Genomic DNA, 16,192 nt, shown 5'->3' with positions numbered 1-16,192 from the left:
TTTGAGAGTAAGAAGAATTGTTTGGAAGAGATCTTTTGTAATTTTGTATGTGATAGGATTAACTTGATGCGATAAGAATAGTAGAATTTAGTATCTCAGTAACATTAGAATGTTTGTTAGTTTTCTTTTGCGAGTAATACTACTGAAAGGTATTTAGCTTAACTTCATATCATTTGCTATATATCCCAATGTGCTGTTACTGTGTTTAGCATGCCTTATAGGATTTAATTAGTTTAGAATGTGTTAATCTCTTAGTTCGAGTTTTATTTAGTATTGAGCATAATTGAGTGTTTGAATTTTGTATTGTGTTTTAGATATTCCAATAAACATGTCATATTTACCTGAACCTGAGTCATGCCTGATTACGATTCCAACTTACCACTTATAAAAATAGAACCTATTTTGGCGGGAAGGAATTAGAGAGTGAATATAATAACAGATTTAAGTCACGACTGCAATAATCTGAATCTATACGGCAGTTAAATAAGATATTGTGTAAGAAAGCTAAGAATCTAATATTGTCTCCCTGAGTAAGGATCTTTTCTACTACTGACTGGCGCAGCAAAATATAAATTCGCCAGTATCTGAAGAGGAAACAATCCTAGATATAAGAATAAGATTAAAGTAAGTGAATAAAAGAGAATAAATCACAAAAGATAAATGTTTAACAATAGAGCAGCCGGTAGGATTTTGATTGTATAATGTTTTAGGTAAGAAAGGATAGAGTTAAGAAAACAACTAAATTAAGCATAAATCATATAGAAACAACATTTTAACAAACTTTGGATGGCAGGAAAACCAGAATTACTTCGCGAGGAAATGAAGAGATATCAGTGTGATATACTAGGACTGGTGGAGATTGCGATGGACATCAGAAGGAAAGATAAATAGATGCAAAATCACATGGTCATGGCATGAAGCAGGAGCTGGTTTCCTTCTTAGCAAAAAAGCTAGAAAGGCACTCTCAGGCTACAAACCAGTCAATGAACGAATCATAGCAGCAAGATTTTATGCAAAACCATTTAATATATCAATAGTCCAGATATATGCACCCACGTCTGACAGCACAGATGAGGATATTGACTTTTTTTTACAAAGATCTGACAGAGACAATAGAAACAATACCAAAGCAAGATGTACTAATTACTGAAGGAGATTGGAATGCCAAAATTCGGAATATATAATGATTGCTGGGAAAGAGTCATGGAAAAATATGATTTCAGAGAAAGAAATAAATGAGGTGAAAAAATGTTAGAATTTGATGTGGACCATATGATGATCTGTAACACAAGATTCCAGCAAACGGAGTGTAGAAAATGGACATGGTAATCAAATGATGGAATAACCAAGAGCATGATTGATATGATTATGATTAAAAGAAGATGGATAACATCAGTACAGCAGTGTCGAACTTTTCAAGGAGCAGATCATAGTTTAGTGATTGCAAACATCAAGCTGAAATTAAAAAAAAATATATAAACGAAGAAAGCAAGAATAAGTGAAGCAGAAATAGGAAGATTTTACAGAACAGTGTTAGAAAAGAAACTTAAAAGTGTGAACAAAGAAAAAAATTTGAATCTAAGAGTGAAAGGATTAATGAAGGCAATAGAAGATGCAGTTGAAGAAAAAGTACCAGAAGAAGAGAAGATCAAGAAGAAATGGATTAGACAAGAAACACTGAAGTTAGCACAGGAGAAAAGAATGTTGACGATAAGAAAGGACACATCAGAACAAATAGAGGAGCAATATAGAAGAAAGTGTAATGAGGTGAAAAAAAAAAAGCAGTCAGCCAGATAAGATGAAATGGTTAGAAGCTCAATGCACTAATACAGAACAGTACTATGTTTAATGCTCTATGGAGAGCATTAAACTAGGTAGATGTACAAAATGATTAGAACCATTAATAGAAGGTGGCAACCAAAACAGACCACAGTTAAAGACGAAAAAGGCAAAGTATTGATGAATAAAGATAAAATTGTACAGTGATGGACAAGATACTGTACAGAGTTATATGAAAAAAAGCTAGATTTATATAGCGTTGGGAAACTGACTGAAGAAATGAAGCAGATATCACCACCAGGTAATGAGTACAATATGGAATCGCTCAATTGGTATCGACCTTGTTGATCCGGGCAACGTCCCAAGCCAGCATGTTGTCGCTGTTGATCATATAGGCATCAGATAACAATCATGTTTTTTCTTGATGGTCAGAGCATCAATACTCATCTGACTGATCCTCTTCCTTTATCCAGGCTTGGGACTGGCATGAGATTCTCCCCCCTAAGGATTCCATGGTGGCTTTTTGCTTTGCTTCCTGGCAAATGGAAAGGACACATCAGAACAAATAGAGGAGCAATACAGAAGAAAGTGTAATGAGGTGGAAAAAAAAAAAATCAGAATTAACTTACAGACTATTCAGTACCTTAAAGGGCTTACATTCATCATTAGATCCCGAAACATTAATGGTTGACTTCGAGAAAGCAGCTATCTAACATATTTACATCAACAACTATAACAGGTTGTTTATTGGTTTGAAGATACGCTGTCAAACAGATGCTGAATTCAACAAGAAAATTAGATGCTTCACAGCATTAGCATTTCTTCCAATGAGCGATGTTACTGATGGATTTGTTGAATTGATGATTCCGCAGTAAAAAGTTATTATTTAATTTTTTAATTATTTTTATCATCCATTGATTATTTACAAAAATTAATGCAAAATGTCTTACGACAAAAATTTTTAAAGCGAATTTTCCTAGAACCTATTACAGGATTTTGTCACCACCAAGGAAATCATGAGAAACCTCTAAAACCAGGGACTAAACCACTATTAAAGTTAGCTGCATGCTCTGAGCAGATAAAGGGCCACTGTCTCTTGTCCTAGTTGAAATCAGTGAACAGTACCAAGAAATCTATGACCTAAAAACAGTTTGGAACCTGTTATAAAACAAAACATTATGACGGAAGGCATCAACTGAACAATGCCACAATTGTCAAAAATTCAACCCCTCATAACACTGCTGCAAGGCCAATATCCACTGTGTTAAATGTGGAGAAAACCATGCAATGACTCCTTGCAAAATATCAGAGACATAGCCAGCTAAATGCACCAACTGCAGCAGACCACATATAGCCAACAACAGAGAATGCATGTAATATTTCTTGGCGACCCAAAAATCAGCAAAACAAAACCTAAGCGCCCCATCAACAACTGAACAAGCATCCACAGCAAATGCTGACAATCTCCAATGTCACAACAAAACATCCAAACATGTGTCCTTGTACACAGAGGTGATGGCTTCAAAACCTGCAGGAAAAAATAAACCCCCAACGCTCAACCAAATCCAGCAAAGCTGCAGTCAGCAGCTGCTGTGGGTGAAACATTAATCGAATTCAGCAAATCAAACTGCAGCCAAGACTTGACAAACAAGTTTGTGAGACACACAAGCAATCCTTACTGCAGTAGTCAATGGCTAACAAACATAAGAAGACCAAACTTTTTACAAACTGTTCTGGAATGGCAATGCTCTATGAAACAAAACGTTCAAATTGTCAATCAATATAGAACACAATGAAATTGTAAATCTTGCTACCACCAACATAGAAAATACAGGAGTGGCAGTCCAAACTGCAAATGTGGGTTACCTGAAAATATACTCCGTATATATAATGAAGAATTTATGGAGACAAAAACATGTATTGGAGCAATTACTTTACTTATAATTATGAAAATAACACTCGACGTTTTGAGTTCTTTATTGAGGTCATCATCAGGAAAACATACATATGTGCACAGGATACAAGCTACATAACACTACACAAAAGTAAGCTAAATCTAAATGGTTCGTTAATCGTTTACCCTAGCCTGACCTCTAGTGAGAAAAATAAAATAAATAAAAAATAAAAGTAATAAATAAAATACATACAAAAACAGAAATAAATTAACAAAATAAAATAAATTTTCATACATAGCAGTGTAATAATATACAGATGATAGAAAAAATCTCTAAATAAATACAGTTTTTATAGCAGAAGTACATTAAACATATCTCTACAGTCTTCTTATATTAAGGTTTTGTATTAGGGTTCTGCCATCGTGTACTGGATGCTATATAAGGTTGCAGATGGGTTCTCCAGATTCTCAGAATTACTAATCCATCACTTTTATTTAGATTTGGATGATGTTTCAGCATCTCACAAGCTTCCTTGAACTTTCTTTCAAACTAGATTTTAAAGTTATCTTTCCAGTTGATTCTGTAACATTTTGAAGTTCATGGTCTGCCGAGTGTTTTACCATAGTGGAGGAATTTAATATGACGTTTGTCTGTCTTTTCTTATTGGGATGATGTGCCCTGTTTCCCCTATGTAGGGTAGGTTGCAGGTGCACTGAATTTTGTAAATCCTGGGTGGCTTATATAGGGAAGGAGATCTATGGATGAGGCGAGTATACTTCTTAATTTTGCAGAAGGTTTGAAGGTTGCTTTAATGTTGTATTTATGTAATGTTCTATTTATTTTTTGGATATGCTTGTTGTTTGTTCAGGTGGCTTAGTTATGTATTTAATGTTTCACTGCCATGGGGAAAATATTATCAGCATATCTGAGCCAGACTTTGGACTTTAGGCTTGCTGAATCTAGAGCTCGTTGCTTGAAGCCTTCCATGCATTTCTGCCTAGGAAAATAGCTAAAAGGGTAATACTAATAAGACTGCAGACAATCGCTAATGAATAAAATCTCATTCCCAGTGAGCAATTTGGATTCTGGGAGAACCACTTAAGAGAACAAGTTCTCAGAGTTGTGGAAAACATCAGCATAGGATTCAATAGGAAGCAGCACACCGGGTCAATCTTCCTGGACACTGCCAAAGCAATCAACAAAATATGGCACAATCGAACTCCTGCAGGTCCACCAGGACTGGTCAAACTTACCAAACTGTATCTCATCCATCACAAACTCAACTAAAGCTACATACAGGGAATTAGATTGTCTGAATGCAATGTTACTGCAGGCACCCCCCCCCCAGGAGTCCCTGCTATCACTTCTGCTCTTTGCCATCTATGTGGTTGACATCCCACTCACAACTGCCACTGCAATGGTCCTATGCACAGATGATACTGCAATAATGCTCTGCTCTTTGCTAACCTAGATTGGCAACCAAAAATCTGCACAACACAGTCTTAGTATTAGAACAATGATTCAAAAAAAAAAAAAAAAATGGCAAATTGATGCTAATCCCGACAAGAGCACTGTAGTGCTATTCACAAGAAGGTGACTGTTCTCGAAGGGCAAAGTTGTCATGTTAGGAGTCTTCACTGAATGGCAGAACCACAGCAGCCAAATACTTAAGATTACAACTAAATAAAGGGCTTTGCTTTAGAACTCAGATTATCCATAGATTATCTGCTCAAAAGAAAATAGGGCAATGGGGCAGATATATCTATTTCTCATGGCTAACCCACATGGAGTCACACAGCAGATTCAAACATTAGCAAACTATAGACAATCCAAAACAAATGTTTACGAATAGCGTTTAAGGCACCATGGTTTGTAAGAAACATACAGCTTCACCGAGAAAAACTTTCCTGTGTGAAAAGTCTGCAAAATTCTTTGCAAATACTGCTATTCACCCTAACCCAATAATCTGCCAAGTAGTAGACTATAGTAAGCATGATCCTGCAACACATCAACATCCCAAAACCATACTGAAGTTTTTTTAAAAAAAAAGCATTGCCAGAAGCTCAAAATGGGTCAGTCAAATAATAATATTCCAAGCCCATTTTAGTCTACCACCTAATGAGAGACTAAAACAAATATCTCAGGACAAACACCCCCCCCCCCAAAAAAAACATACCGTATTTTTCCATGTATAAGATGATACTGCAATAATGCTCTGCTCTTTGCTAACCTAGACTGGCAACCAAAAAAATGCACAACACAGTCTCAGTACCAGAACAATGATTAAAAAAAAAGGCAAATTAATGGGTAAAATTAGTGGGTAACCGGTTGAGAGACCACCCGTGGTTGCCGTAGCGAAACTACTGGTATCTTGTCTCCATGAACAGGTTTTCGCTATTAATGATGTCATTAACAGCTAATTCTGAATAAACCAATCAGAACTCGGAAAGCAATCGTATGTCTGCAACTCGTTGGCAGGGTAAGTTAATGCATTAACAATATTTTGAGCACAAACCCATAAAAATGTCTGAAAATAAAAAACGATTGTCATATTCTTCAAAATTCAAGTTAAAAATCATCAATGATGCAAAAGAAAACATGGAAATAAAGCTTCAGAGAGACAGTTTGGACTCCTCCCACTGAGTGTATGATTAGACAGTGGAGAAAACAGGAAGAACTATACTCAAGATGCCAAAAAAGAAGAGGGCCTTAAGAGGAAAACCAGAAAAATGGCCAAACTTGGAGCAGAGGCTTAAGACTTGGATTATAGAGTGCCTGAGTGGGATATGTGTGTCAACCAAGCTTATTCAATATGAGGCAAAAAGATTTGCAAGAGAAATGAACATTGTTGATTTCACAGGAAAGATAAAATAGTGCTTCAACTTCATGAGGAGAGAAGGGTTGGCCATGAGAACACGAACTGAGTTAGCCCAGAAAATGTCACTAGCTTATGAGGATAAAATCCAACAGTTTTACTCCTATGTCATAAAACTTATGCTTTTGAACCTAGTCAGATTGCAAACATGGATGAGGTGCCTCTCAATTTTGATGTGCTTTCCAACAGAACTGTTGATATGAAAGGGGGCAAAATAGTGGCAATCAAAACAAGTGGTCATGAAAAGACACACTGTATGGCTGTTCTTTTATGCTGTGCACATAGTACCAAACTGCCTTCCATGCTCATTTTTAAGAGGAAAACGTATCCTAAAGAGAGAATACCACCTGGCATTCTTGTCCAAGTTCATGAGAATGGCTGGATGAATGAAGAGATCATGGCTATTTGGTTTGCAAAGATTTGGTCCAGAAGACTTGGAGGGCTCTCGAAGAGGCCAACTCTGTTATGTTTGATCAGTTCCGAGCACATTTAACAGAAAGGACAAAAAAGGTTGCAGTGGATTTGCAAACACAGCTAGCAGTTATCCTGGTGGACTTAGGTCAGCTACAACCACTAGATATTTCTATCACCAAGCCCTTCAAAGCTCTGATGAAAGAAGAATGGAATAAATGGATGCAAAAATCAGGTAAATAACTTGACACCAACAGGAAGAGTGAAAAACCAACCATTACTGAGGTATGCAAATAGGTCCTTATAATGAAATTGAGTCAAGCAAGAGGTGGTTGTGAAGTCCTTCGAGAAATGTGGAATCAGTAATGCCATGGATGAAACTGCTGAGGATGATCTCATAAATATAGACAGTGACTCAGAAGACAGCAGTCGTGCAGTAGAGGTTGAAGAAAGTGATATGTCTGGAACTAATAGTGATGAAGAAAATGATATGCCCAGAACTGAAAACGATGCATAATTTTTTAGTATGTATCTTAAAAATATTACCTAATTACTAAATATACTCTGAATATTTAAAAAATATATCAATTGTGTTCTGTTTTATGTTTAAAATATTGATTTCTTAATTTTGGGTTCGAAAAAGTAGGGTTAGTCTTATACATGGAAAAATACAGTATTTTTTTTCTTATTTTTAAAAAGAGGGGGGGGGAAGGACTCACTGGTAGTCAACAGCCCACACACTGAATAAGCCAAGTATTCAATAATATTCTTTAATCCAGAAATTCATTGCAAATCTGACAAAAGGATAAAGAACCACAGGAACAATCAATTCATCCATTGTACGAGAACAGTTAACACAACCAACATCTGTTTTACTTCTCATAACTCTCCCCAACTTTGCATCATCTGCAGACAACTGTATATCACCATTTAAGTCCTTTTCAATGTCATTTAGACTCAAATTAAACAACAATGCCCCCAAAACAGATCCCTGGGGCACACCACTAGTGACTTTCCTCTTCTAGGATATCACTCCCCTATACATAACCTGCTGATACTTATCAGAGAGCAAATCTCAAATCCAATGCAGTAATCTGGGGCACACCATTAGTGACTTTCCTCTTGTGGGATATCACTCCCCCATACACAACCTGCTGATACCTATCAGACAGCCAATCTCCAATCCAATGCACTAATCTACTATTCATCACCATCTGTTTCAATTTAACTACAAGTTTGTCATGTGACAATCTACTAAAAGTCTTTACAAAATCTAAATATATTACTGTATGTGCATCCCCCCCCTTATCCAATGTATTCATCACCTTGTTATAATAAGCAGATTGGTAAAACACAATCTTCCTTAACCAAACCCATGCTGATTATTGAAGAGAAATCTACTGCTGTCAACCCAGTTCCAAATCCTTGTCCTCACTAGCTTCTCAAACACCTTGACCACAACTCCAGATAAGCTGACTGGCCTGAATTTGAAGCCTTAGTTTCTCACCTCTTTTAATGAAGCAGAACAATTTTGCCACCTTACTACTCCTTTGGAACTAGGACCAATCTAAGACTCATGTTAAAAGGTAAGTTAAAGCTTTTGTTAACTCCCTGGAACATTCCCTTAAAACACGTGGTGATGTACCATGTGTGATATACCTTCAAGACCCATGGTCTTGTTGACATCAATCAGTATTCCTCATAAGCTTTATATCATGTGTCATTGTAACAGCATATACTACAAAAATACTAAAACAATATTTTCTTATGAATGGGAAAAAACATCTTACTGTTTCATTAGATTGCTGAAAATGAACTTTCTTCAGCTGTGCAGGTTTTGTTTCAGTTTTCCTTTTTATGATACCTACTGGAGACCACTCATCTTTATCGAGAGATATGGACTTCATATCTTCATTTTGAAATTCCGATTTAATTTCAGCAGCAGTTGAGTATTGCTTCTTCATAATCTTTGTTTTTATACTTGACTTCTTTATTAGGTTTTTCTCCCTTCTCACGGTGGTCTGTTGTTTGAGAGCCTAATAAAACCTGTATTTAAAAAAAAAGCAGTTAGCATTTTCTTGGTCCAATTAATATATACTGTCATATTAAATTTTAAACTTTAATTACATTCTCAATTTATCCCCACTACCTTTATTGATCTGAATGAACAAAACTCTTTGAAAACATTAAGTCAAGTCAGGAAGAAAGCAGCAATAGGATAACTTCTGCCCAGATAAACTTAAATCTCCCTCAGGAAGGTAGAGAATTACTGCACAGAATAATAAATAGTAAACTAAACATTGCAATGATATACAGCTTTGATGGATTATATAATGCAGCAGTCAGGCCTGTGGGTCTCAATGTAACCCATGAGTCCATTTTATACTGTCAATAAACAGCCTAACTGAGATAAGGTGTTTATTCTCCTTAATAGTGATAATATTTAATACGAATCCTTTTTTTTTTCTATATTTGTTTCAAAACTTTTACAAAACATCTAATTGAAGTGCAAAATAAAATGACAAAACTGCAATGATTTTCTATTTTAAAATTTAAGATATCTAAATAATGTTAAATAAATAGGTGTATATACAGTGCTTATTTTGTAAAACAACAGATAATACTGTTTGTTTGGCATAATGTATAAAAAATTACCATTTACCTTTTACTCATATGTGAAAATGTCAATGGTAATATAAAAGTGCCTGTATGTAGAACTATCCCCCCAAAAAAACCACTGCTTATATATAATAAAATTATATATCAATCTATTCTCTCTTTTTTTATTTGATCATGTTTCTATGAAAGCCAAGTAGCTTAATCACAACAGGCCACTGAGTTTAACACAAAAAGGAAATATGATATAATAATGATATAAAATGTATATAATGATATAAAAATTATTGTTCAACAGTTGGTCTTGAAACTACCATAAAAAATGATTGTACCATATTGTACAATACAGAATAAACTTTATGGGTGCTGCATATTTCAGTTTCTATTTCTTCTAGTTACCCCTACAGCAGGTGAAAATAGTGAATATATATCAAACAATAGACTACATCTCTTCGCATACAATATATTTCTGATTATTCACATCTCTATTTCATAAGAATAATCATGTCTGTAATATATTTATGATATTTGAAAAGAAGTAGTGTTCTTCTTCTTCCCTTCAGGTATTAGGCCTAGTGACGTGTTACGGAGCTATCTTTAACCCTTCTAAGCCGTATCCATCCCAAGGATAAGGTGGCTAGCCCTATGCCTCCCAGTGTGTTCTATGTCTGTAGCTGCATATGTTCACGGGGCTGGTTTGCCTGCTTGTGGGAGGGAAAACCCCGCAGTCCATGCCTAAGACCGGCTAACTTGGCTATGTCTGAGAAAGATCCTTAAGTTCCTCACGTCGACGACAGGTATCGAACCCAGGACATTCCTTTCCCAGGTATATGGTTGCAAAGCACATAGCCACTCAGCCAGCTGCGCGGACAAGAAGTAGTGTTTGTGTTATGATCCATCAAGTCATTTTCCGATTCCTGGCGACTCCACGAACATACACTCTCCATTCCGATCTGTCCCTGACCATGTCTTTCAGAACCTCCAAGCACACTCCAGTTGCTTCTTTAACTCCATCCACCCATTTAATTCTTGGTCTTCCTCTTCTCCTGCTTCCATCAACTTTAGCACGCATCATCATCTTCTCCAGACTGTCATTTTTTCGCATAATATGTCAGAAGTATGACAATTTTTGCTTGATGATCATAGCTTCAAGGGAGCAATCTGGCTTTATTCTCTCTATCACTGATTTATTGGTTTGCTTTGCCGCCCACGGTATTCTTAGTAAGCTTCTCCAAACCCATAATTCAAATGCATCTATCTTCCTTCTTTCACTCTTTCTCAGGGTCCTACTTTCACATCTATACAGCACATGTAATACTATTGCTTTCACAATTCTGATTTTGGTTATGAGGCTAATATCTTTATCTTTAAAGATCTTGCTTAAATTTGTCATTGCTTTTTTTCCAAGTAATAATCTTCTGCTAACTTCTTCGGTACAATAACCATCTTTATCAATTCGGGATCCTAGGAGCACAAAATTGTTAACTGCTTCCATTTTCTCCCCATCTACTTCAAAATCATTAAGTTCACATGTTGCCATAACTTTGAGGTTAAATTTAAGACCATATTTAACACTTTCTTCTTTAACTTTCATAATAAGTTCCTTCAAATCTTCTTTGCATTCTGCTAGCAAGGTGGTATCATCAGCATACCTCAAATTATTAATATTTTTCCCACCGCATGTCAAAGGTTTCTGCACATATGCTGAAATTTAATTTATTTATTTAATTTATATATTTAATTTATTTAATTCAAAAATGAATTACATACAGAAAAGAGACAATTAAAAAAATTCAAAATTTCTTTTTCAAAATTTTCAAACTTATAAAGATGGTTTCTTGAAATTTTCTGTCAGGAATCTTCTGTTTCTTTCAATTTCTAATGCACTGTTTTCTGCTCTATCAAATGACATCTGTTTGTTTTTGACTTGCTTTGCATATAAAAAGTTGACAGAATGATCTGATGAAAAGTATATCCTTCCAATTTACAACTAAATTTGGTGCAGAAATAAGCTTGACCAAGAGCGTTCATATTTTTATTCGTCCCAAAAGTTTGGGAAGAAATTTTCAATGATGAGGGACAACAGCAATCAGAAATTGCAATTGCCAAATCTCATCACTGTTATAGTCCAGTTTTTTGTTAATATGTACAGGAGAAATTTTATATATATATATATATATATATATATATATATGAATCCAATCCACATGGTACTGTAAACCTATACTGCATTAGTAATAATATAGCGATCACAACATCATTTTTTTTCTCTCAATCTCCTTCAAGTTCCTAATAAGCAGTGTGGTGGGTTCACACTGGGTGATGAACTGATTTATCTCCTAAAGATATTTACAAACATCTATACCCATGGTGAGATTCACATCCACTGTCTGTTAATCCGGGGGTCGGTACACCTTTCCACATCACCAACAAAGCTGGCAAATTCAACTGTAAGCAATTCAAATATATATATAATACCATCAAAACTGATAATGGCAAAGAAATAATAGAACAGTATCTAGCAATTCAACCATTATCTGGTAACCTGATCAGAAGGTGATGGCTGTTAAAACTGGCATTAGATGTACTGTTAAAGCATAAAAATGTACACAAAAAAAAATAAATACATAAAATAAAATAATAATAAATAAATAAATAAAACAATAATAATAATAAATAAATAATTCATTCAGCCTTCTGTTATTACATCATATACTATTCATGACTTTCAGTTAAATTATATTGTTTCAGTACAATAATCTGCAATTCTGCTTTAATATAAAAAAAAATAATAAGGTAATAACAAGCTATTTAGCAATGATGAACAAACTACTCAAGGCAATGGGAAGAGCTGAACAGAAGGACAGTGTAAGCAAAGGATAATGCATGCCACATTTAATGTAGCAAAGTTATGAATTTTGGGCTGAAGACAGTGCATGCTGTGTGTTAAGTGTATTTAGGAGTGATGATCATGACCAGTTGAAGGACATATGGCAAAATAGTCAAAAGATCGCTTGGATTTTAAGAAATTCACTGACTAAAAGGATGAAAGAGGTTATTATCCTCTTTATAAGGCTTTGATACATCTCGTTACCTAAATTCCTTAGAGATGTGAAAATGGAGATGATTCTGAGATGACTGACCAAATCAGCAATCAGTAGTTGATATCCCATCTAACCCCAATTTTTAACCTGCAAACTTTATCAGCTAGGGTTTTGTGAGAATGTGCAATGGAACTGGCAATACCTTTGACTGGCTGTTTAAGTCTCAGCTCTGAAGAGTTCCAAGAGAGCGGAAACGGGGCAAAATAATTCCTTTGCATAAAGGAGGTTCTAAGACTACAGTATCAAATTACAGACTAATCAAGTATCTCGCTCATACTGGTAAAAGCACTAAAAAATTGGTAAAAAAGAAAATTCAAGGATGGGTAGATAAAAATATGAGGGTCGACATGCCTCAGTAATTTACTAACTTTTTATAATAGAGTAACAGCTGAGCTGGATAAAGGGAATGGCTACACAATGATTTTGCAGGATTCTACAAAGGCATTTGACAGAATATCACATGGAACTCATCATCATCATCAAATTCCTACCATGTACCCTCAAGGGGTGTACAGGATATGATAGTACTACATGAAAATAATTACATCATTACTAACTTCCTATCTACAATTTTCCTCCAAATCAGTCTGTTACTTGTCAAGACTTCAACATTATCAGATCTTATATTTCTATCGTCTAAGGCACACTTTGTACCGTATCAATCCACCTATATCTTGGTCTTCCTCTGGGTCGTTTTGCTGCCAACCTGGCAGAGAACACTTGTTTTGCTAATCTTTCTTCGTCCATTCTGTTTAAGTGACCATACCGCCTGAGATTAGCTCTGTTAACGCATTCCTGGATGCTGACAATGTCAAGTTCTTTCTTAATATTCTCATTTTTAATATGATATTGCCATTGATGCCATCTGTTCACGCCTATAATCTTTCTCAGGACTCTCATATCTGTGGTCTCTAGTCTATTGGTCAAGTCTGACCCAACTCTCAGATCCATAAGTTAAAACTGGTTTGAACACTGTCTTGTATACAGCTATTTAGTGTTCTGAATTAACTAAATAGTGTTCTGAAAACACATGGAACTCTGTTTTGCAAATTAGAACAAATAGAGATGGATATAACACTGGCTAAATTGATAGGAGGGTGGCTGCTGGACAGATATCAAAATACTGTATGGAAGGGCAGAATCGAGGCAAAAAAACAGGTGATTGGTATGAGATGCAAGAGTCAGTGGTGGAACCGCTGTTGTTTAATTTATACAGAAATGATATAGGAAATAACCTGATAAGAAATATTCAGTTGTTTGCTGATTATGCAAAATTAGGTAGAGCAATGGTTAATTAAGGTGATGTGAAGAGCTTGCAGGATGATTTAAATATGCTGTCAGTATGTGCAAAAGTTAATGGGTGTCAGTTTAATGTCAAGAAATGTAAAGTTATGCATTTTGGGATTAACAGATTACAAGCCATGTATCGCACTGATGGCACTATACTCCAGGAAATGGATGAAGCTAGACATTTAAAGGTAGTGGTAGTAGAAAAAGAGTTAAAGTTTAGAGTGTTCTTCACTAGTGAAGAACACAACAATTAGAGATAAGGAAGTTGTCATTCCTCTTTATAAGGCCCACATCTGAATCACTGTGCTCAATTCTGGTCCACTGGGTTTCTTGGGGATGAGAAAGTGGTGGAGAGCATTCAGAGGTGAGTGGCCTGTGAAATGTTCCCTATGAGAATATATTGAAGGTGTGTGGATTGTAGAAGTTCGTTGATAGGAGAAAAAGAAGGGATACGACAGAAATATTTAAGTTGCTTAAAGTGTTTTATAGGACATATGCAGGGGAAATTTTTCAGCACTTGGCTAGAGGGACCAGAACAAGGGATCATCCCTGGAGGTTGAATAAAGCTGTGGTTAGTAAGGGTGTGAGGACTAGATTTTTTGATTGGAGAGTTTGAATGAGTGGAATGGGTTGCTGGAGTCAGTTGTGAGTGCTTTTTCTGTTAATGGGTTCAAGGAGAGGCATGATGATAGTTTGGGTCTCCTGTGATGAGTCTTCAGACCCCATGAAGGTGCCTGTATAATAATAATAAAGTTAATTTGACAGGCAGAAAGGGGAGGATATGATAGTAATATATATGTTATTAAAAGGATATTATGGAGAAGATGAGAGGAAAAAAAATTGTCAATATATAATTGGATGCCAGAGAACAAGTCATTACTGGAAGTTATGTAAAATTGTGATTGGCAAAGGCATGGGAACTAGATCTTTTGTATGGAAAGTGGTGAATAAGCAGACTGGATTACTGTAGTTAATGTGGGTCTCTCACAATAAGTCTTCAGACTCTGTACAGATGCCTGAGTAATAATAACAATAACATGCACATTCATTTTGCACGGTATAGGGGGTTAAGAACAGTATATTTTTGTACGATTATTAATATAATTTTACATTCATTTTTTAAAATAGTCTATTTTGATTTAAATTATTATTAATGACAATCTCACCCAGTTGTTGCAAAATTGTACTATGGGACAAACAGGCAGCGAATGTGCTCTAAGGTCAAAGCATTTTGATTTTCTTGCAACGATGCAGTTACTAAGCACACAAACAAGAAACTCATGGCAATATCTGTATAGAAATATATATGCGTACTTTAACTATACGTATTATTTAAAAGAAAAATAAGACACAAGTCGGTACTTTTACTTACGCTACATAATATGAATAAAATGAGAAATCTTTCATCTAATAGTGGAAATAAAAAGGAAATCTACATACTGTACTTATATGTATAATCTTATTAAAATACCTAAACACGACGCGATATACAACTGAAAAATTCTCACGTGTTTAGTAGAAAACAAACTGTTTCCGGTTCCGATTATATAAGACTGACATCTAGAGACAATAAATGTGATTGATAATTACAATTATTTAATAATTATTTGATAATGATTTTAGTAAATTAATAAATTTTAGCAAATTACATTATTATTATAATGATAGTAGGCAGGTTTGGGTCAGGTGAAAGATAGGAAGCTGGTGATCGTCTCGTGCAATTCTGGACATAACAAAATGGACAACATCGGAACCAGAATGACTTCGCTTCATGAAAACAGCGTTGGAAAAGCTTCATCACCTCCGCAAAGCCACTGTATATTTTTGTGGGATTTTGTATTTACGATTATTAATATAATTTTACATTCATTTTAAAAAATAGTCTATTTTGATTTAAATCATTATTAACGACAATCTCACCCAGTGGTTGCAAAATTGCACTATGGGACAAATAAGTAGAGAATGTGCTCTAAGGTCAAAGCATTTTGATTTTCTTGCAACGATGAAGTTACTGAGCACGGGCAGAATGAAGCTGAAACTGTGCAGGGGAAAAAAGGCATCATCAAGAAAAAGTTCAGTATCAACAACATATCACCAATATATCATTTGAAATTGATGAGCAGCTTTGATTTACTCAACCTTCATGGAAAAGACACAGAGGAACAATGGCGTCAGATTAGAAATACTATCTTCGAAATTGCTGAGAAAATGTGCTACACAAA

At 35.3% G+C, this 16,192-nt stretch overlaps 1 protein-coding gene across 3 annotated transcripts in view; it reads right to left on the bottom strand.

Moving 5' to 3' along the window:
- peng (Pumilio and CPL domain-containing protein penguin) overlaps positions 1-15,681 on the bottom strand; it is a 204,022-nt gene extending 188,341 nt beyond the window's left edge. Inside the window, exons 1-2 of one of the 3 annotated variants that reach the window (XM_090410312.1) lie at positions 15,620-15,681; positions 8,751-9,006 (exon numbers count right to left, since the gene is read on the bottom strand). In XM_090410312.1, the coding sequence (XP_090266438.1) occupies positions 8,751-8,924 (174 nt within the window). In that variant the 5' untranslated portion in view covers positions 8,925-9,006; positions 15,620-15,681. Of the gene's footprint in view, positions 1-8,750; positions 9,007-15,136; positions 15,248-15,342; positions 15,475-15,619 lie in introns of those variants that run through there. The other 2 variants (XM_090410310.1, XM_090410311.1) reach the window with 2 other exon arrangements.
- Between the last annotated feature and the right edge of the window lie 511 nt (positions 15,682-16,192).

This window comes from Typopeltis vanoorti, chromosome 20 (assembly GCF_054136105.1).
Source record: "Typopeltis vanoorti isolate ZY-2024b chromosome 20, IOZ_Tvanoo_1.0, whole genome shotgun sequence".
In the NCBI taxonomy this organism is placed as follows: Eukaryota; Metazoa; Arthropoda; class Arachnida; order Uropygi; family Thelyphonidae; genus Typopeltis; species Typopeltis vanoorti.
This window is presented reverse-complemented; position numbering and strand designations above follow the sequence as displayed.